This window comes from Eleutherodactylus coqui, unplaced genomic scaffold (assembly GCF_035609145.1).
Source record: "Eleutherodactylus coqui strain aEleCoq1 unplaced genomic scaffold, aEleCoq1.hap1 HAP1_SCAFFOLD_310, whole genome shotgun sequence".
NCBI classification, from domain to species: Eukaryota; Metazoa; Chordata; class Amphibia; order Anura; family Eleutherodactylidae; genus Eleutherodactylus; species Eleutherodactylus coqui.
In genome coordinates this window covers 12,876-35,343 of record NW_027102616.1, presented here as the reverse complement: position 1 = coordinate 35,343, position 22,468 = coordinate 12,876, and the positions used below count along the sequence as shown (strand labels likewise).

At 43.7% G+C, this 22,468-nt stretch overlaps 1 protein-coding gene across 2 annotated transcripts in view; it reads right to left on the bottom strand.

Moving 5' to 3' along the window:
* Positions 1-22,468, bottom strand: part of LOC136605447 (calcium homeostasis modulator protein 2-like) — a 62,326-nt gene extending 39,858 nt beyond the window's left edge. Inside the window, exons 1-3 of one of the 2 annotated variants that reach the window (XR_010789987.1) lie at positions 22,212-22,468; positions 18,132-18,726; positions 1,022-1,186 (exon numbers count right to left, since the gene is read on the bottom strand). Coding sequence is in view for 1 of the 2 variants with exons in the window: in XM_066588956.1 (XP_066445053.1) it covers positions 18,132-18,674 (543 nt within the window). In the remaining variant the exon portion in view is untranslated. The remainder of the gene's footprint in view (positions 1-1,021; positions 1,187-18,131; positions 18,727-22,211) is intronic. The other variant, XM_066588956.1, reaches the window with a different exon arrangement.

Below are 22,468 nucleotides of genomic sequence, written 5' to 3'. Positions count from 1 at the left end.
CATGACTTTGTAGCATCACTTGCAAGGATTCCAGGGGGGCTAAAATATAAGCCATACCCTGAAAAAAAGTCCTAACTGCAGAAAAAAATAATAAAACAAAAACTACATCACCTAAGAGGCGCTGTCGGCTCCGCTGCATCTACTCCCTGGTGCCCGGCAGTTGTCTTCAGCATCTCTTCTGGCCGAGGGTTGGAAAATCCCCGCCTCCAGGAAGCGCTGCCTCTGATTGGCCGAGTGATGTGATGCTCAGCCAATCAGAGCCAGCGCTCGATGAACCAATCAGAGCCTTTCATTGGCTGTGATTGATTCATCAAGCGCAGGCTCTGATTGGCTAAGTCACGGCCCTCAGCCAATCAGAAGCAGCACTTCCTGGAGACGGGGATTTTCTGATCCCCGGCCAGAAGACATGCTGAAGACAACTGCCGGGGACCAGGGAGAAGATGGTCCGAAGCCAGACAGCGCTTCTTAGGTGATGATTGTGTTTTTAATTTTCTGCAGCTAGGATCTAGACAGTAGGATTTCTTACTGTCAAAGTTGCATTGCCCCACACAAAAACCGTGGTTTTGTATGATGCAATGCAACAGTGAAGAAGGCTACATAGGGAAACACGGGCTACAAAACCTCACAAGTCATGCACATATCGCAAAACCCGCAAGGTTTCTGATTCGCAATGTAGCATGCTACAACACATTGCACATGTGAAGGAACCCATAGGAAAGCATGGGCTTCATATACATGCGTTTTGTAGCATTGTCGCATCACGAGAAAATCGCACAACTTTGTCACCTGTGTGAACGAGGCCTTAACCCTTTCCTGTGAGATTCTGTTCAGTATCACCTTGAAGTTTATGTTGTTTTGAAATGAAGGGGTGTATCGGAATGGATTTTTTCCACAGATTCTGAAAATGACCATCAAAATTCTGTATAATTTCAGGTTTTTTCACAAATGATGAAAATGTGAAAATTACAAAAAACTTAATTTTTCAATGACATTCAAATATGACAAAATACCTAACATTTACCACTTGACTCCCCTTGATATTTCCTCTTTTTGGATTTTCTTTGGTGGTCATCTGCACAGTCTCTTTTCAACATCCAGCAGTCGGTCATCATATGTGCGGTCCACTTTCCCTGATATCTCTTTTCCATCACTTTAATATCCCGATGAAAGCGCTTGCCATGATCTTCTGTAAATCACCAAGATTGTCAGGAAAGTGAACTTTGACAGTCATGTTGCAACCAAGCAATTTATAGGATTCCAACATCTTATTGACTAAAATGGTGTAATTTGAAGACTTCGTGTTCCCCAAAAAGTTTTGTACCACATTTCTAAATGCATTCCATACTTGCAATTCGCCCTCACTCATGGTTTTCTCGAATATGTTGTCCGCCATTAATTTTTGTATTTGTGGGCCTATAAAAATGCCAGCTTTGATTTTTTTTCAGAAGTGATTGATGGAAACTTAACACCAAAGTACTGAAAGCATTTACTGTCCCTGCTTAAAGCCATCACGAATTGCTTCATTAAGCCTAGTTTTATGTGTAACGGTGGCAACAGTATTTTTGAGGAATCAACCAGTGGAAGCGAAACAATGTTTCTTTCGCCAGGTGTGAAGGTACTTCTGACGGGCCACTGCTTCCAAACCCAATGTTTAGTCCTTGCTCTGGAGTCCCATTCACACAAAAAGCAAGGAAATTGGGTGTAGCCTGCTTATTGGCTGAGCAATATTGCAATCACCTTGAAATTCCGCATACAGACCATTCATGAAGCTTGTGTAGCATTCGAGTGCCAGGCGCTTGGCCAAGGAGACAGCGGGGTACAGATAGCAGTAGGTCACGGGTGGCTCTAGTGTCTTCTCTAGGTGGGTAACTAATAGCCCGACCTCTTTACTAACAGGGGAGGTCACAGGGAGTAACCTTGGTTACCTTAAAGTAGTTCTTGTTTGTCATCGTGATGCCAACGTCCCTGGACAAGCGATGAATCACCAGTCCTGAATTCAGAGTAGTCCACACACAAGTACTTTTCGAACGAAAACCGGGGACATGCGGTTTTGTCCTTTTACTTAAAATAATTTTTTTCGTCCATACAATAGAGAATAACTGGTACTTTGCAAATACGTTTGTAGAGTGAATTGTAGGCTTATACCTCTCGCCTCATTTCTTATACTTGCACAGTTCTGGTTCCCCAAGGCACATACATCCTCAGTCGCAGTTATCTGATGGATCTCCTTCTTGGATGAAACACTCTCAACCGCATGGCCTTTCCAACACGTTCACACTTGTCACTAGAATTAAGTAGTTTCTTACTGGTCTTGCTTAAGCTGCAGTTCTGCGGGGAGCATGGGATTCTTGCGCTCTCACGCCCACGCATGCTCTGCATGTCCTGCATTCCAAACCTCGGAGGGGAAAGACTTCTCACAAGGAGAGACTCTGCCATGGCTGGGCTCCGGCTGGAGCAACGGCCCATCTCCTCCATCTTCCTCACACCTTGCTTCTAGACTCTTCTCCTCTCAACCTACAACTCTCAACTCTACTCTCAAACTCCTCCCTCAGTCACCTGACACAACCCAACACACGCACATAGACCAATACACATAACTAGACAAAAACGATACATTTTCCAGACATTGCCAGACATTAACCCTTTCATGCACTGTTGTGTTAATACAGATATTACTGTTCCATTCAACACTACATGCAGTGACACGAGACATACACAAAACATACAAATTCTGAAGTGCTGGAGGGACCCCAACTCTGGGCCATTTCACTTGTACTGCACTTTCCAGCTGAAATGTAAGGTTTTCGTATTCCTCTTTCATAGTCACAGAATGCGCTACTGGAATGGATGGATGGATGTTAGTATTGTGTAATAAAACACCTTTTAAACTGGATTTGCTGGCATCTATGAACAATCTCCATTTTCCTGAATTGTAATTAATGTTGAAGTATTTCATGACTGCCGGAATGTCTTGACAATATACCAAACCACCTTCCTCAGCAAAAAACGGAAGGAGAATCTCGTATTAGGACACAGTAAATTCTTTTCATGCAGTCCTGATCCTAACAACTCTAATGCCTCTTCAGGTAAATTCAGATCACAAACCAAATCATTTAGTTGATAGGGTAAATGGCACTGGGGTTTCATCCTCAGTGACCCACCTGTCCATAATACATGTGAGCCGCTGACCTGCTCTACTGTACTGTTGTACTATGGAAAGCCGCAGTGTGTGAGATCTATGGGACAGTGAATAGTAATGTTACACAGACTGGGCTGGATACAATCTTATCATCATTTTGATGCTTATGTCATTTGTGCTGATACATTGGGAGTCTTTGGGAAATGGGATTAATATAACTAAATATTAGTGAACTTTTTGTCACCTACCTCATAACCTCTAGCTTTTTAAAATACTTTTCAGATATAAATTTTAGGTAAATGAGTGGTGAAATAATGTCTCCACAGCGCCACCTATTGGAAGGTAAGTACCCCATGCGTCAATATCTAACGGCATGCAACATGGGATGTAAGCCAAAGTAGAATATTCTTGTAGAGACAGCTGTTTTGGGGTTCTTGCCTCTCATTAGTGCACAGTAGGGTCCTGGTTGGTGAAATGGCTAATTGTATGAGTTACTGATGTACATGGGTATTCTGGTTTGGCTTATATCCCTTGCAATGTTGTAAGGTCTGTTAAAAGGTTAGACACTAACCCATAGCATAGCTATGTTTCAATAGGCAGTACTGTGGAGAGTTATTCCTCCACTAATTTGCATAGGCTTTTTTTCCCAGGGAGCATTGCAAGGCCTATACAAGACTTCCTGTAGCCTTACCACCGAGACTACAGTATAGATATAAATGCTGAATTGGTTGTCTCATGAAGACAACCCCTTTTTGAATGGCATGGCAATATGTATTGTCGAGTTTCTAGATTCTCTAACTCCCGACCATTAGCTGTTATCCCCAGAGAGGTATGTGTCTGGTCATACAGTATACTTCTCTCTTGCAGGAGAAATATACATTAGTATTGTCAGAAGAAACCAGGCAGGTATTGCAGGTATTGAAAACAATGAGAGCTGCACCTGCAATATCTAACCAGGCAGCTGTCATAAAGTCAGCCCAATGTGCTTTCCATTAGCTTAACTGGAGCAACCAGTGTCAGGCAGCTGCTGCCAAGGCAAATAGGATCATGGGGTGCATCAAAAGAGGTCTAGGGGCACATGACAAGAACATTGTTCTTCCTCTTTACAAGGACATACCAGAGCTTAAGCGGGCAGAAAGGCGGGCAACTAAAGTAATAAATGGAATGGGCGGACTACAATACCCAGGGAGGTTATCAAAATTGGGGTTATTTAGTTTAGAAAAAAGGTCGCTGAGGGGCGACCTAATAACTGTGTATGAATACAGGCGGGGCAATACTGAGATCTCTCCCATGATCTGTTTATACCCAGGACTGCGACGGTAACAAGAGGCCATCCTCAACATCTGGAGGAAAGAAGATTTCTACACCAACTAAGAAGGATGTTCTTTACTGTAAAACCAGTGAGACTGGGGAACTCTGCCCGAGATGTGATGATGGCAAATTTGATGAAAGAGTACAAGAGGGCCTGGAGTCTTTGTTGAGCGATACAATATTACATGTTATAGTCACTGTGTTGTGGCCCAGAGTTAGTGGGGCCCCTCCATAATGTTAGATGTCTGTCTCGTGCCATTGTCTTCTCAGTGTATTATGTGTAGTATGCATTTGGTTTATGTGTATTGCACTTCTGCAGGAGCCCAATGTGCTTTCCATTAGCTTGACTGGAGCAACCAGTGTCAGGCAGCTGCTGCCAAAACAAATAGGATCATGGGGTCCATCAAAAGAGGTCATGGGGCTCATGACAAGAACATTGTTCTTCTTCTTTACAAGTCGCTGCTTAGACTACACATGGAATACTGTGTATGGTTTGGGAAAATATATTGTTGTGTAAGTCATGTGACTATGCTTTATATATTTGTATGCGCTTGCAGGGATGCTAAGCAGAATAGAGAGAACAGTCTAGTATAGGAGTCTGTAAGTTAAAAAGAGTCAGTGAGTGAGCCACACAATCACTGATCGGTCTGTGTGAGGAGAGAATGGAGGAAGCTGAGCGATTTCCTTGTGCTTGCCCTGGGCCCAGTCTGCCCAGGATATGCCAGTGCTACCACTAAGTATTGAGAGAGAGAAGGACTGCAGCTGGGAGAGGAAGGCACAAGTAACGGGAGTGTGAACCAATAGAGAGTGAGAGAGACCCGGGAGTGGAATCACACAGATAACTTGGACTGTGAACTTATCCAGATATCCCGAGAAATCCTCCCTGTTGCACCACTTTATCTTGCTGGCTCTGTGCCAGAACTGTTAATGTACCTTGAACGTTGCCAAGTAACAGTAAACAGACATTAGTGACCGTTCCCAGTTTTGTCCAGAAAGTTTTCCCTATGAGTGGACAACTTTATTCCATTGTCAAGTTTCACCTCAGAAGACGAAATGGTGGCATCACATGTGACAAATGGACTACAGGTAACCTTCAGTTACTTTCCTTGTGATCTCCCCCAGCAGTGACTTGGTTGGGTCCCGAGCTACCCCAGGGGAGGAGATGGTAGAGCCCCATGACAAGGTCTTTATCTACCCCGCTATCTCCTCGGCTGTGGGCCCACTCCTAGGACACTGCAACTGATTACTTCAGAAGGGTCAGTGACCCAGTGATTATTTGGATTGCCAGATTGGAGAAAGGAAGGAATTTTTTTCAATTAATGGGGAAAATTGGCTTCTACCTCATTGCTGGATCAACATTGGGGGGGGTAATAGGCTGAACTGGATGGACATATGTCTTTTTTCGGCCTTACATACTATGTTAGTATGTAGTGATAGCAATACTAGTAATCAGCTGATCTGTGGTGATCTGAGCGACGGACCCCCACCAATCTTGATGACCTATCCTGAGGACAGGTCACTGTGTGGAATTAATAATGTGACATTTTAATAATCTGCAGTTTTGTGGACAGAGTGATACCAATTTTTAATTATTTCTTAAAATTATATTTTGACGTCTTGAACATTTTCCTTTTTAATCTTGTAATATATTTTTTTGAATTGTTTAACTTTTTTTCTTACTTTTTACATTAGTCCCTAACACGGGAGTTGAGATAATTTGATCACTAATACAGTATAATGCAATACCATAGTATCACATTATATTGTATTCTGATCAGCAAATTTATCAAGATCTGCCTCAGGCGTGTCTTGATAAGCGATCATTTCTGGCATCCCTAGGAGCCTTAAGAAGATCCCAGGCTGCCATGACAGCAGCATGCCACTTTGCTACTACATGATAACCTTCACCTAAAATCTTGACCAAAGTATCATCTCGGTATAATAAGGAACATTCTTATGAATTCTGAAAGATAATATCATGATAATTGTTGCTAAGTTGTGGAGAGAAAGGAAGCAACAATTTTTTTATTGTCTGGCGAAATGCCGGACAGCTGAGCGGAAACCAAACAGACCTCATTATAGTCAATGCGTTCTGTTTGGTATTGTTTGGTTCTGTCATAAGAGGGATCCGTTCTGCAAGGAAATTTCCCTCTTTGGCAGGAAAATGGAACCCCTGCAGAAGATGTGAAAGCAGCCTTAGGCCAGATACACAAGACCGTAGCCATAGTTGCATGCGCTTTTGTGGAATGGGCGTTGCGTATTTCTGCTTGGTGTATTTCACTGTACTTTTTGTGCGCGCAATTGAGCGCACATAAAAACACACGGATGCTCTCAGCCATTCAAATGCCTAATAGTTTCATAAGTTCAAAATGTTTTCTTTCCCTGCGCAAATGTGCAGGAAAATAGAACATACTGCATATTTTTACCCGCAATGGAATTGCGCCTGCCAAAAGAGCGCATGTGAATGAACCCATTAAGATCAATGCTCTTCTATTTTCTGCGTGTTGCGGTCGCAAATATGTTCATGGGAATCCGGCCTAATCCTGGCATGTAATATATTATTCCCAGCTGTTTCCTTGCGATACGGAGCGGTCATAACACATATCACAACATTATCACCCATTAGTTTAATAGCCAAAAACTAAATCTGACAGATTGTAATCACGCGTGGAAGGAAAATAATCCGGATTATTGTTGATGTATCCTATACATTCAGATATAACATTAGTGTCCTCCTTCCATACAGCCAGTATGTCATCAGTGAAGCCTCTGTGAGGGTTATGAACATATTAATTTATATATGTATGTATCTTTGATACACGTTTCCGGAGGCTTTAGGCCTAAATTGTACACTCTATTCTGTGTCCTATGAAAAGCTCTGATAAATGCTTGTACATTTAGGTTAGTACTTAATTACATTAAGTAGAGGTGTAATCTTAAATGTCCATCATGTCTCCAAGATCTTGTTAAAGGAGATGTCCCGAGGCAGCAAGTGGGTCTATACACTTCTGTATGGCCATAATAATGCACTTTGTAATGTACATTGTGCATTAATTATGAGCCATACAGAAGTTATAAAAAGTTTTATACTTACCTGCTCCGTTGCTAGCGTCCTCGTCTCCATGGAGCCGACTAATTTTTGGCCTCCGATGGCCAAATTAGCCGCGCTTGCGCAGTCCGGGTCTTCAGCAGTCTTCTATGGAGCCGCTCGTGCCAGAGAGCGGCTCCGTGTAGCTCCGCCCCGTCACGTGCCGATTCCAGCCAATCAGGAGGCTGGAATCGGCAGTGGACCGCACAGAAGAGCTGCGGTCCACGAAGGTAGAAGATCCCGGCGGCCATCTTCAGCAGGTGAGTATGAAGACGCCGGACCGCCGGGATTCAGGTAAGCGCTGTGCGGGTGGTTTTTTTAACCCCTGCATCGGGGTTGTCTCGCGCCGAACGGGGGGGGGGGGTTAAAAAAAAAAAAAACCCGTTTCGGCGCGGGACATCTCCTTTAATCTCGTTACAATGATCAAAGGATAATGGAATGCTTCGATCATTAACTGCTGTCTAGGGCATGTGATTAAAATGTAGATTGTGATAAAGAATCAAGGTACTAGACAGTCAGTCTACATTCCAACAAAAGAAGCCATGTTTATTGAGAAAACGCAATTATTCACCACCTTAGTACTTTGACCTCAGTATAACAGATTGAACTTTGTAACACTAGCCTTTGCACTGATACGCCTACTGATACGCCTACTGATACGCCTTCTATTTGCTGTATAAGAAATGACAATGTACAGAATAAACACAGATTGCTTCTAGACACAGGCCTGATCTCTGTGTTTCATTGCTTTCTCACGGCGGCCGCCATAACCACCTCTGATTTGGAGCCTCACAGCATATTGACGGAACATTGAATTCCATAACAGTAATTGGCGCCCAGAACGTGGGGCTTGAAGGAACAAGAGGACCACCTGCACCTCAAACCCCCCCGGACCCAGATGGGATAAGGAGCCACTCGGAACCACGGATTTACAAAAACTGCGCAGTAAGGTAAGGCTTTATCTTGCCACAATCTATCCGTGCTTCTTGGCTGCTCCTTTCCTGTCCGAGGGGTAAGAAGTGCATGCCTCTTATAAATCTTCAAGCTTTTTTTTTTAAGAATTCATATGGTGGGCTGAATATGCTGTGCAGGTGTTCTTTAACTGTTATTGTCTTTATTTGTTACTTTGCATGGTCAGTGTACAGAATATGAAACCCTCTTGCTGATCTCTGGAAGGCATGGTATAAATTGTACCAGGGAAGCCTAAAATTTTCAGGGGATAAAATCCCTGATGGGAGCCTCTTATAGGTATAAGAGAAGTAGTTGAGACGGGGGAAAAATAAGCAGGGTTGGGAGGTACCGACACTTACAGACAAGTGAGGAAGTACTGACACTTAAAAAAAAAAGTAGTAACTGACATTCAAATGTTTTTGTCTTTATGTGTGCCTGTTTATGCACGAGTGAGTGATTGATGAGTTGACCTGATCGACGGAACCTGACCTCCGGGGTGCAAATATAAATCTCTGTGTCCCGTGTTAACAGGAACCTGATCAATGACGCTGAAAGGAGTCCCTAACAAGGCCACGATTCTGGACAGGGCCCCCTGCAGTTCCGTTTGTATATTTCAACGGTCAGGGGATTGTTTTATGTGTGTGAAAGGATAAAATAATAAGCCTCTTGGTGTACATAAACCACCAGCCATGGGCAATACTGCTGGTAAAGAGGATAAGGTATGGAAGACAGCTAAAGAAATTGTACAAGAAAGAAGGCAGAGCTGCAGTTGGTAGAGGATGTGATAAATTGTTTAAGCACATAGGATATAAAGGGACAGGAGTATTAGATCTCCAGCAGTGGGAAAGGTTTTCAGACAGTCATGCTGGGTGGGCAAAAGATAATGGATTACAGGAAATGTTGAATAGTTGGAAAAAGGCAAGTAGAGATATAGAAGATGCAGGATATCAGAGAAAAGAATTCAAAGGACAGATATATTATGCTCCCCCATTGCCAGGTCAGTTCCCTCTTCCACCTCCACCCCCTCCATCTCAATTCCAACAGTCTCCCCCACCCTATGCCAAGCCATCCACTCCAAGGTCAAACACTGGACAGGAGGGATGGACCTGCTGGCATTGTGGACAACAAAACCCGGATTGGAGAGAGAGCTGCCCTGCTTGCGGAGCTCCTCGGCACAAACCGGTTATGCCTATGCTCACTAGATCCAAGGCTAGTGAGTGGAAGCATGGAGAAGAGGACAAGGAGGAGATGCAGGGAGCGGAGAGTGGTATAGGAGCTGATGTAACACAGGGGGAAGGCAGAAGGAGCCAATATGATATGACCTCACAAAAAGTTAAATATAGACCATGGACACCTCAAGAGCATATGTCACTTATACAGCAATTACCAGACCCCATGACCAGACCTATGCCTTTCTTTAGACAGATAGCACAAATACAAGACACATACTCTGCAACATCAGCTGATCTGGGTCCTTTGATTATGTTAAAAACAGGGGAGGCAGTGGGAACTATAATTTTAAATTATGTGAAAGACTATTGTGGCACAGATTGGGATAAAATTAAACATAGAGAATTAAAAAGTGGTAAGATATTTTTAATTGGTCTAGAACGTTGGGCAAAAGAAAAATTAAAAGAATCCTCCCTGTCTCTTTCTAATGTCACACAAGAGAAGGATGAAAGTGTAGAGCAATTTTATGCCCGCCTTCAACAACGTTGGTCAGATCTGGGGTATAGGGGCATACAAGAATTGGGTGACCATGTACTTAGCATGGCCTTTGTAGAGGGGTTGTGAGAACCCTTGAGGTCTAAACTCATGGATAACAAGCCTGAGTGGAGACAATATGAAGCAGCAGGCCTGGTGCAAGCAGCCAAGGGCATTGAACTAAATTTAAAAATCAAAAAAGGACATAGCTCTGTTATGATAGCACAATACAGCACAGGAGAGAACAAAATAAAACGGGGCACCCATCCCAAACATAACCTTAAGTGCCATTTCTGTGGTAAGCCTGGGCACTTTAAACGGGAGTGTAGAAAATTCCTCCAGCAGAGGGGTAGTGAACAACCCACAAAAGCACGAGTCGCCAAGGGAGAAATAGAAAACCAAGATTGAATAGTCGGCGACCCTCTGCCCTTCTTCCCCATGAGCAATGTAAAAGAGGGTGTGGCCATTTTTCTTAAAGGGGAAGTACTCAATAAGGAAATTCCTTTCCTTGTTGATACAGGGGCAGCAACCTCAGTCATCCAAAGCCACCTAATTCCTCCAGCATACCGGCAAAATACAGCTCAAACTGTTGTAGGTCTTGAAGGAGTTCCTAAGAAACTTCAGGAAACAGACCCTCTCCCCATAAAATTCAGAGACCAGACAGTGTTAACAAAACTATTGGTGAGTGATGATATTCCACTGTCAGTTATGGGCACAGACATACTCTCTGCCCTGTCAGCTTCCATTCAGTTTACTGAAGAAGGAACAGTGCAGATTGATTTTGCAAAAACAAACGCAGAACAATTTTGCCAGATGGTGGCTTCTCTAGATGATCCACAGCCAATTTTCCTCTTAACTACAGAAGAGGAAATAATATTACAGGAAGTTCCACAGGAACTCTGGGCCAAGTCCAAAACAGATATTGGTCATATGAATGTGACACCCATGGTAGTCACACTAAAACCAGGATGCGTAGCCCCCCAAGTAAAACAATATCCATTGGGTAGGGCCCAAGAGGATTCTATAGGCCCACAAATTACAGACTTAATTCAAATGGGGGCACTACGGGAAATAACATCACCAACCAATACTCCCCTCTTCCCAGTTAAAAAGAAAACACAAAAGGGACAACCAGATGTTTATCGCATGGTACATGATCTTCGGGAAATTAATAAAGTAACTGTACTCGACACCCCAGTAGTGCCAAATCCACATACGCTTTTAGCACAAGTCCCGCCCACTGCGACTTTTTTACAGTGATAGATCTTGCAAATGCGTTTTTCAGTGTACCGATCCATCCGGATTGCCAGTACCTTTTTGCTTTTACCTTCAAGGGTAAACAATACGCTTGGACCGTCCTGCCACAAGGTGCGCAGAATTCTCCAAACATGCACACCCAGGCACTCCAGTCTGTTTTGCAGGCCTGGACTCCGCCTGATGGAACTGTGCTGTTGCAATATGTTGATGACCTTCTGCTTTGTGCTGAGGATCTGAAAACATGTCAATCTGCATCCATTTCTCTTCTAAAATTTTTAGCAGAAAATGGCTGCAAGGCTTCAAAGGAAAAATTACAGCTTTGTAAACAAAAGGTTGTGTTTCTAGGCCATTGCCTAGCTCAAGGAACCAAACATCTCACAGAAGAACGAAAAGCTGCAGTTCAAGCCATTTCTGTACCTTCTTCTGCTGCCAAACTCCGCACCTTTTTGGGGCTTGTCTCATACTGCCGTCCTTGGATCCGTTCTGCCTCATCCCTGATGCAACCACTCTATGATTGTCTTCCAAGTGTTCCTTTCTCTCTCACTCCTGAAGCAACTGACAATTTCCATACACTAAAACTCTCTATTCTCAGTTCTCCAGCACTGGGAATTCCTAATTACACTCTACCTTTCACTCTCTTCTGCACTGAACTTTCTGGTCATGCGACGGCAGTGTTGACACAAAAACATGGAGGACGTCCACGGCCACTTGGGTATTACTCCATGAGATTGGATCCGGTGGCCCGAGGAGCCCCCTCCTGTGTCCGTGCGGTAGCAGCAGTACAAGCAATGGTTGACAAATCTTCTGAGTTGGTCCTGGACTACCCCCTAGTGGTTCTCACCCCCCATGACATCCAGAGTATACTCACTCAAGTACAACCTAAACACCTGTCTCTAGCTCGTCAAATAAGGTTACAATGTGCCTTGCTCATGCCTCCTAATATCTCCTTCCAACGGTGCACTACCTTGAACCCGGCTACTCTTCTTCCAATCGAGTATCCCGATTCAAATGGGGGGGGGGGGGATTTGGGTACTGCAGATCAGTTATTTTTAAATTCTGTACAGCATGATTCTGATTTATTTGATTCAAAACACCAGCATGATTGTCTAGAATTGATGCAGCAAGAAACTGCAGGTTTTGAATCAGTTACTGAAACGCCTATTGACAATGCACATTTTGAGCTTTTTGTAGATGGTTCACGGTACCAAGGTGAGGATGGCCGATTCCATACCGGGTATGCAGTAGTCACACAACATGATGTCCTAAAAGCAGAAGCTCTGCCTCCGCATGTCTCAGCACAAGAAGCGGAATTGAAGGCCCTCACTGAGGCGTGTAGAGTGGCAGAAGGTAAAACAGCAAACGTTTACACTGATTCCAGGTATGCATTTGGCATAGCTCATGATTACGGCCCAATATGGAAGGCCAGACAATTTTTAACTTCTGTAGGACAACCCATTAAGAATGGTGCAGCAGTACAGAACATTATGAAAGCCCTACTCCTACCGGATAAAGTAGCAATCCTAAAGGTGAAAGCTCATACTAAAGCCGACACTGCAGAAGCAAAAGGCAACGCCCTCGCAGACTTCACAGCAAAGGCAGCGGCCCTCAAACCATGGAAGAAAGAAGAAAAGAAGATACTGACCGCACAAGTCAGAGACTATGATTTGGACTTTGATAAAAATATGGACATTGATGTACTAAAGACATTACAGTCACAAGCCAGCAAAGAAGAAAAAGATAAATGGACTAATATGGGAGCAGTAGAACAGGGTGGCGTATGGCAAACAGGCAGTAGAACTTGCCTACCACGATCCCTGTACCCCATGATGGCCCAGCTGATCCATGGAAAGACTCACCTATCGAAGGCAGCTATGCTACTGACGCTTGAGAGAGAATGGGTGACCCCTGGGTTCTCTGTAACTGCTGCATCATTTGTCCAATCTTGTATGATCTGTGCCGTGAGCAACCCAGGACAGAAAGTAAAGGTCTCGCAAAAACACTTGCCTAGGCCACTCTACCCATTTCAGAGATTGCAAATTGACTATATTCAGCTCCCACGTGTGGGGAAATATGAATATGTGCTTGTTGTTGTTGATATCTTCTCAGGTTGGGTTGAGGCCTACACCATCACCAAGGCAACTGCTCAGGCAACAGCAAAGAAGCTCATGAATGAGGTAGTCTGCAGGTATGGGGTACCAGAGGTAATCGAGTCAGACAGGGGTACACATTTCACAGGTGAAATAATGCAACACATCATGTCTGCCCTGGGTATTTCCCAAGCATTTCACACCCCTTATCATCCACAAAGTAGTGGGAAGGTAGAAAGGATGAATGGTACCCTAAAACTAAAAATACAGAAAGCAATGAAAGAAACAGGCAAACCATGGACTGAGTGCCTCCCATTGGCCCTTTTCTCAGTCAGATATGTGCCTAACAGAAAAACAGGATTATCACCATATGAAATCTTGTTTGGGTGCGCACCCAGGTTGGGTCTGTACTTTCCACAGATCCAAATTCTCTTGAAGGAACGCATGATCTGCAGCCCGGAGATTGGGTAGTGACAAAGAGACACATGAGGAGGACATTGGAACCAAGGTTTGACGGCCCGTATCAAGTGCTGCTCACAACCAGTACTGCCGTCAAACTAGAGGGTAAAACCAATTGGGTACATGCCTCACATTGCAAAAAGGTTAAGAAACCACAATATGAGAGAAATGAGACTATTCCTGGTGCTTGGAATTCTCCTGCTTATCGCCAGGGCCTGGACCCTGACGCCAGCGGGAAAGTTGAAATTGGCACAAACTAAGGAAGGAGGTGTTGTTAGAAGCTACTGGGGTTGGGCAAATAAAACTAAAGCCAGACAGCAAGACGAGTTCATATGTGAAGGCAATCATAGGTGCATAATAGCCAATTTTACACTAGGAGAGACCAGTGGCTTATATGTCCCCTCCAATAAATTTAAAGGTCGTTCATATGTCATACAGGAAGGAGAGCATCCTTGGATAAACATTATCAGTAGAGTAAATATCTCATGCTATAAACTAACCCAAGGATGTGTGGCTCATATAGATAAGCAGTTCACATATGAGCATCTTTCAAAAACGTTAATGTGTAAGGGTGACCAAGTTGGAAGAGGAGGCACAAACCAGACAATATCTTTAAAAGATACATATACTCTCCTGTGCATTAATGGTACTCCTATAGCCAACTCTCTAATGTGGTTAAACCTTTTGACCGTCCTGGAAACAACCCCTGTGGTACACACTGACAATTTAGTTAGGCTCCCCCATACATGTAAAAATGTCTCAACCAAACAACAGAGGACCGTAGTGCAGTTTAATATATCTTTCCTTGTAATGAAATCATGCTCTAGAATGAAGAGAGAATGGTACGATACTCTTCTTGGAGGAATAGGAGCAGGCACAGGGGTTTTAAATTCAATAGATTTAGAAGTAATGAAAAATAAGATGGCAGGGGAAGGAAGAGATGTGTCTAATCTGGTCAATATTCAGGCACAATGGATGCCCTCCATATTCCTCCCCCAACATCTTGCATTAGGATATAATAAGGATGTATTAACGCTTTTTAATCTGAGTTTTGGGGTTCAAAATGATTTGTTAGTAAATATGAGTAAATTCATAAACTATACACAATGTAGCCTGCAATATGTATATATGATTCACGAGAAGGATAAAGCACAGTCAGATTTGATGACAAAGAATGAAAAATTGTGGAGAAATATTTTCAAGAATGTAATTCCAGTAGCATCCTGGATGCTAGAATGCTCTGATGAATATTGCACTGGAGAAATGACTTTTTATGATGTAAAGGACACAAGCCTGATGTGTAAGTTTGTAGTACTACCTGTGGTGTTCGGACCGCCTCTATATGCTTTCCAATATTGGTTGCCCAAGTTCACAGGTACTATGATTGATAGTGAAAATAAAACCCATGGCATAGAGAACTGTGAAGAAACACTGGATGGCCTAGTAAGCGGACGGAGTACAGCCGCATATGAGCCATGTTTCCTGCAGCCTTCAGTCAGCATATGTGATTGGAGGGTGCTACCTGCGTCTTTCCATATGCTGATAGAAGTTGGCCCCCAATATATATGCTTTGTTACCAACCAAACTAAAACCACCAGTATGTATAATCTCACCACTCCATTTTCTGGATGTTTACAGAACATATCGGTGATACATTGGTTTACAGAAACTTACACCTTTTTGCCAGATGCTGAGGCTGCAATAAAGTATTACTGGCACCCAGATGCTATCCCTATGTCAAATCTGACTATATCCTTGGGTAGAATTGTAAGACTAATGAAAGACACTGAACACCTTCAAAAGCATTTGGATGTTACTAACCTCTCCCTTATGGAATTAGAAAAACAAACTATATGGGTAGGAGATAAGTTGGTCAGCATAGGTAATAAAATCCAGATAGACACCGAATATAACTGGTATGATATTTTTACTGGATGGTCACCTACAGCAGGAAAGATGATGGATTTTATGTATCACCCATTACTAATACTGTTTCTTTTGTTCATTCTTTTGAGTGTTTGCAACTTATGGACATTCTGTGGGATACAGAGACAAGCAAATTATCTGGAATCGCTCCCTCTACGATATCGTTAAAACAGTCAAAAGAGTAAAAGAGCACCAACAGTGGGGATCCGGCTAAGAGGGTAGAAAGACCGGCAGGGGTGGCTTAGCACCCTTGATAGTACCACAACAAAGGCTCTTTTCAAGATGGACTGTTTCAAATGGGGGATTGTGAGGGTTATGAACATATTAATTTATATATGTATGTATCTTTGATACACGTTTCCGGAGGCTTTAGGCCTAAATTGTACACTCTATTCTGTGTCCTATGAAAAGCTCTGATAAATGCTTGTACATTTAGGTTAGTACTTAATTACATTAAGTAGAGGTGTAATCTTAAATGTCCATCATGTCTCCAAGATCTTGTTAATCTCGTTACAATGATCAAAGGATAATGGAATGCTTCGATCATTAACTGTTGTCTAGGGCATGTGATTAAAATGTAGATTGTGATAAAGAATCAAGGTACTAGACAGTCAGTCTACATTCCAACAAAAGAAGCCATGTTTATTGAGAAAACGCAATTATTCACCACCTTAGTACTTTGACCTCAGTATAACAGATTGAACTTTGTAACACTAGCCTTTGCACTGATACGCCTACTGATACGCCTACTGATACGCCTACTGATACGCCTACTGATACGCCTACTGATACTCCTACTGATACTCCTACTGATACTCCTACTGATACTCCTATTTTTTGTATAAGAAATGACAATGTACAGAATAAACACAGATTGCTTCTAGACACAGGCCTGATCTCTGTGTTTCATTGCTTTCTCACGGCGGCCGCCATAACCACCTCTGATTTGGAGCCTCACAGCATATTGACGGAACATTGAATTCCACAACACCGGTCTCTGTTCAGAGTAAGGTTGCCTGCACACGGGTGGATCAGCATTGCAAAATCCGGAGCGGGTATGCTATGGAAAAGTGGCATGCTATGGAAAAGCAGTTTTCATGCCCACGAGCGGTGGGGAAAAAAAAAAAATTTAAAAAAAATCGCAGCATGTTCTATTTTGAGTTAGATTCTGTGCGGACGGCTTCCATTGAAGTCAATGAAAGCCATCCAATGCACGGCCCTTCTATCATTGTGGAAAGGTCGCGAGATCCAAGGTCATTGCCTTGCCACGGTGCAGCATAATCTGTACTATGCATGTGAACCGGCCAGCACGTCTGCAGTACAGTATATGAAGACTGCGAACAGGTACACGGGAGTCATCAGCTGGGCACAGGGTTGGATTCCGCTGCGGGATCCCGCATGTGGAATCCGTCCCGGCCGTGTGCAGGCAGCCTATACAGAAGTCGCTCACAGATTGATGGACGACTGTTTACACTGAGCGAAAAGCAGCTTAGGACGCTTTCCTTTTCAGTGAGCTGAAACCTAACTATCAGTGAAAACTGAGTGAATTCTCACTCAGGGCCCTGTCAGGGGCCATGTGTGCACAGGTTGACGTGTCAGCTGAATTCGGGCAACTATTACCCCATGTAAATTTACCTTAAGACCCCTAACCCAGAGCAGTGTTATCCATTGAGTTATGAAACAAACACGTTAGAAGCAATTTATCTATGAGACCTACATTATGGGCAACTGCAGTGCAAGGACAGGCTGGGACATGGCAGTGTTCACAAGTCATAGTTGGATTTGTTGCAATGGTTGCATTGCAGTGCTGGCATTTGCAAAATTTTTCTGCAACTTGTGGGCAACATGGTGTGGTCCTATCCCAAGCCTGTTGCATGTCACAATATACTATTAGCGATTCTGCATTGCCAGTCTTTTGCACAATGAACTAGTAATCCCCCATTATACATAGCTGATCATGACCAGCATGTCCCTTAAAGCATTAATACTGTGGTTGCAATAAGTTCATCATATAAGTTTACATGTATACTACTGAAATACACTATGGTTAAAAATGGTTTGGGAGCCCTATTAGGAAAAGGAAGTATTGCCCCTAACCTTCGATGGTCACCAAAATGGTAAATATACCTATTAAAGTTTATTATGAGGTTGTGGGAGAACTGGAAAAGCCCTTAGGCATCACATATATTCCAAGACTATACAAACGTACCTGTGATTCATACTTTAACCTCCGTATAACTTCTTCTTTAAAGATCAAAAGCTCGGCCGGTGTGTCTTTGCATGGAAATTTAGCTATGTCTTCTCTTCCCTTGTCCAGAGGAAAGTCTTGAAATGTGAGGGGATTCAAGAACTCGCTGCGGGCGCACACATAGGCCTCTCCTCGGAGCAGTGAAATAACAGACCAAGTCACAGGGGCTACAGCTGCTCTCCCTGCTATGGATCCAAACAGTAAGAAGGTAGCAGGAATTGAACAGTTCTTCATTGCCCTTTTCCGACATTCTGCTACTAGATTCCAAGTGTTGTTATTTAAAATGATGCCAACGAGAAACAAGACTAATACTGGCACTCCAATAGCTGCCAGTCCGTACAGATAGTTTCGTTCGGGAGAACAAGGGCAGTGGAAAGCCACTACAGAGAACAACTCCTGGCTGCCAACTGTGCCCAGTGCAACCAGTCCATTAAATATCATCACATCTCTGCTCCTGAAGAACAGGGAAAAAAACTTCAAATTTTCAGATATTAAAGCGGCCATTCTTCTGGGGTCTCAGGGTCCAGACGACAAAAAAAACGTTGCAAACTTCACACTGCAGAGAAAATGAAAGATTTCAATTCAATTGCAATAAAAACAAAGGTGTGATTCTAGTTACAGTTTCGGCTACCGTTTCCTCTTGTGTGTTCGTTTCCTTTTCATTTTTGCCTACACATTCTACCAGACAGCAGGCTAGAGATAATGAAGGGGTAAAAGGAAATACAAAACACATAGAAGGCCAGCAAAAACTGCAGTTCTGAACTACTTGCTTTGTATTGATCATGTCATGCAAAACATTCAAAGTGTTACTTTCCACAACCTAAACGTGGCACTGGGTCTATAATTTGAGTCATCTGATGAAAAGAGAATGTAGTAACTAAAACATGCTTTGTATAGATTTGCCTGCAGCTAGTGTTGTGTGCAAATGTAATAATTGATACAGCAGCTGTAGTCACAACAGTAACGAGCTGCACACAAGGACATTCAACTCAAAACCTTGAAATGCCAAGATAAGATACATTGTAACCAGATGAAAATACAGTTTATCTGCTATTTATAAACAAAACAAAGTTTAAAAAAGTTGTCAAAGTTAGGCCCCATGTCCATTGGCGGATTTGATTTGCAGAATCTGGGCGGGAGATCTGCAAATCAATCCGCCCATAGGGATGCATTAGCGTCTGCAAAACAATTAAAAGCATGCGGATGTCATTTTTTTTCACCGTTGCACGCGGGGGAAAATAAAAAAAATCGCAGCATGCTCCATTTTCTGTGAATTTCCGCACGGACGGCTTCCATTGAAGTCAATGGAAGCCGTCTAGAGATGAGCAAGTATACTCGCTAAAGGCAATTGCTCGAGCGAGCATTGCCTTTAGCGAGTATCTCCCCGCTCGAGATGGAAGGTTCGGGTGCCGGCAGCGGGCAGGGAGCTGCAGGGGAGAGCGGGGCGAAATGGAGGGGAGATCTCTCTCTCCCTCTCTCCCCCCCGCTCCCTCCTGCTGACTGCCGCTACTCACCGCTCCCCCGCGCCGGCACCCGAACCTGCAGTCTTGAGTGGGGAGATCCTCGCTAAAGGCAATGCTAGCTCGAGCAATTGCCTTTAGCGAGTATACTCGCTCATCTCTAAAGCCGTCCCATTCGCGGCACACCCGCAGCTGACACTGTGGATGTGCTGTGGATCCGCGGGAAAGCAGGAGATTTAAAAAAAATAAATAAAAAAAATGTGAATGCGCACCAACCGGCGCGTTCGCACGCATTCGCCGTGCAGAAGAAAGATGATCTATTCGAGAAGCAGAAGACCCGCACCGCAACCGGACAGGTAATTCTGCGAGCGGATTCTGTGCGTTCCGTGGACATTGGGCCATAGGCCGAATGAAAACAACCGGGTCAGATTCCGCATGTGGGATCCCACAGCGGAATCCGTCCTTGTGCCCGGCCGGTGACCCCGTGTACCTGTCCAGATTCTTCTCCTCTGTGCTGCGGATGTGCCCACCGTTGCACATGTGCAGTACAGATTATGCCTAGGCAATGACGCGTTTACTGCATCCTTTCCGCAAAGATGATTGCGGAACGGCCACGGGTCGGATGGCTTCCACTGACTTTAATGGACGCCGTCCGTACAGAGTCCACAGAAAATGGAGCATGCTGCGATTTCTCCTTTGCAAGCGGAAAAACACCAATTGATTTCTGCTCATGTAGATGAAATCACATTTTATCATAGCATGCTATGGTCGGCATTTGCTGTAGAATCTAGAGGCAGACCCCCACTCCGAATTCTGCAATACAAATCCGCTTGTGTGCATTTGGCCTTAGGACTCGTTGCACCAAAGTTTTGATCTGAGATCAATGAGAGTTGATCTAAGATCAAGTAGAAAAACGTTGCACCTGCAATCATTGTTCAAATCTACATTCAATTTGACCCCCCGATTTTGGCGGATCAAACTAGTTGATCCAAGTTCAATTGGCGAAATCCTAGATGGCGGACTAGGCTGATATCCTGATAGGCTTTTCATGGGTGGTGAAAATACACCCAAGTTTGCTGCTGGTAGCAGCCATGTTTTTATCATCGCTATGAATGCTTGAAAGATCACCTGACTACAGTAACCAATCAGCATGTACGATACATTTTGTCCACGTAGAAGCTTTGATCTCAGATCAAGTGAACTCGGTTTTATTAATCCTATATCAAAAATTGGTGCAATACTTTTTCATCAGGGTCAAGGAAAAAAGTTAAATAAATGAAGAGATGCCGGCTCCGTAACATGGAATCTTTATGCGGATCATAGAAAAGTTACAAAAGTTGAAGGTGCCATATTAGGTCGGCTTCACACGGATGTAAGTGTATTTGTGTGATGGGTGTCACACTTTTGGCATGTCCATGCGTATTTTACTGTATTTTTTTGTGTGCGCATGCCCTGTGAATTTGTATGTGTAAAAAAACATGCTCCTGTTGATTTAAATGGGCAATTGAGTTTAATAGGTGCTATTTTTGCATAACACAAAAATAGGGCATGCAATTTATTTTTTTTGCATACCCAAAATGTGCACGCAAAAAAAATGCACGTAATCAAAACCTTTGGAATCAACTGGTTCTATTCACTGCTATGTGTAATATGCAGCGCAAATGTGTTTGTGTAAGTCAGCCCTTAAGCTACATCCACGCTAGCTGAATACGGTCCTTGGGCTCGCCCTGCCCACCTGAGCCTTAGCTCTTTTTACAGGTAACACAGCATCCCAGGCGAGATCGGAGCTACAAGGGAGAGAAGGGAGTATTGGAGGCTTTATTATTTTGACATATATGGGGAGCACGAATTAAAACAAAAACAAACAAAGCTCAGACAACCCCTTTAAGATATTTTCACTCTCTGAAGAGAAAAGCGAATCCCATGCGTGCTGTGGACATGAGACCGTACTGATATGTGCAGGAAAAATATTCTTTGCATGCAGAAATACGCCCATGTGAAGGGGGTCTAAGATGGATCTGTTCGGCCAGAGGGATTCCCCTTTTCTGCTTCCCGAATGCAACAGGAAAACGTGACCTACGCCGCAGATGTGACAGCAGCAGGGGTAGGGGGCAACTTTGTGATTGATGGGGGTCCCAAGATCCTGAGAATAGGGTGCAGAAGCTACTAATCAATTATAGGCGTATATTATATAACTATAGGGAAAAGGGGGTTCTGAAAATTGGACACAGAACATTCTTTGTACCCCTAGGCCATCATCTTCCTCGCTGAAGCGAGACATGTGCATAAAAACCCGGTGAGCCAGACTTTCCACATATTTGTTCATCTGGAATATGTGATCCCTATGGAAGCGTTATATAACGTAGTGCGCTACAGATATGTACTAACAAGTATACGACACCCAATAAATACATTTCCATATAGCTGTCAATAACAAATATTACTGATGGCAACTATACAAAGCAAACCCATAAAGCCAGTAACAGGGGGCTCAGACTAGCAGAGCCAAGAAGAGGAAGGATGACGCTCCTGCTATAGTGGAGGGAGCCGCAGCTCTGGGTGTAATAGTCCTAGAACTTACGGCCACTCCGTGGGGTCTTCAGCAGTCCGCACACAGCAGCCGGCACCTCTCCACCAGACACTGCAGCAGCTCCGAGGGAGTGAGCGGAGGAAGTGACTCCTTCCAAGGGGCTCCAGCCAAGTCTGACTGCGGTGGGAAAGTTCCTCCTGCCCCTTTTTTCCAGCACAAACTGCAGAGCCGGAGTGTAATAATGCCGGTCCGCCAGCCCGTACCGACAATATAGCATGGGCTCCTTCCCTGTATGCATATAATATAAG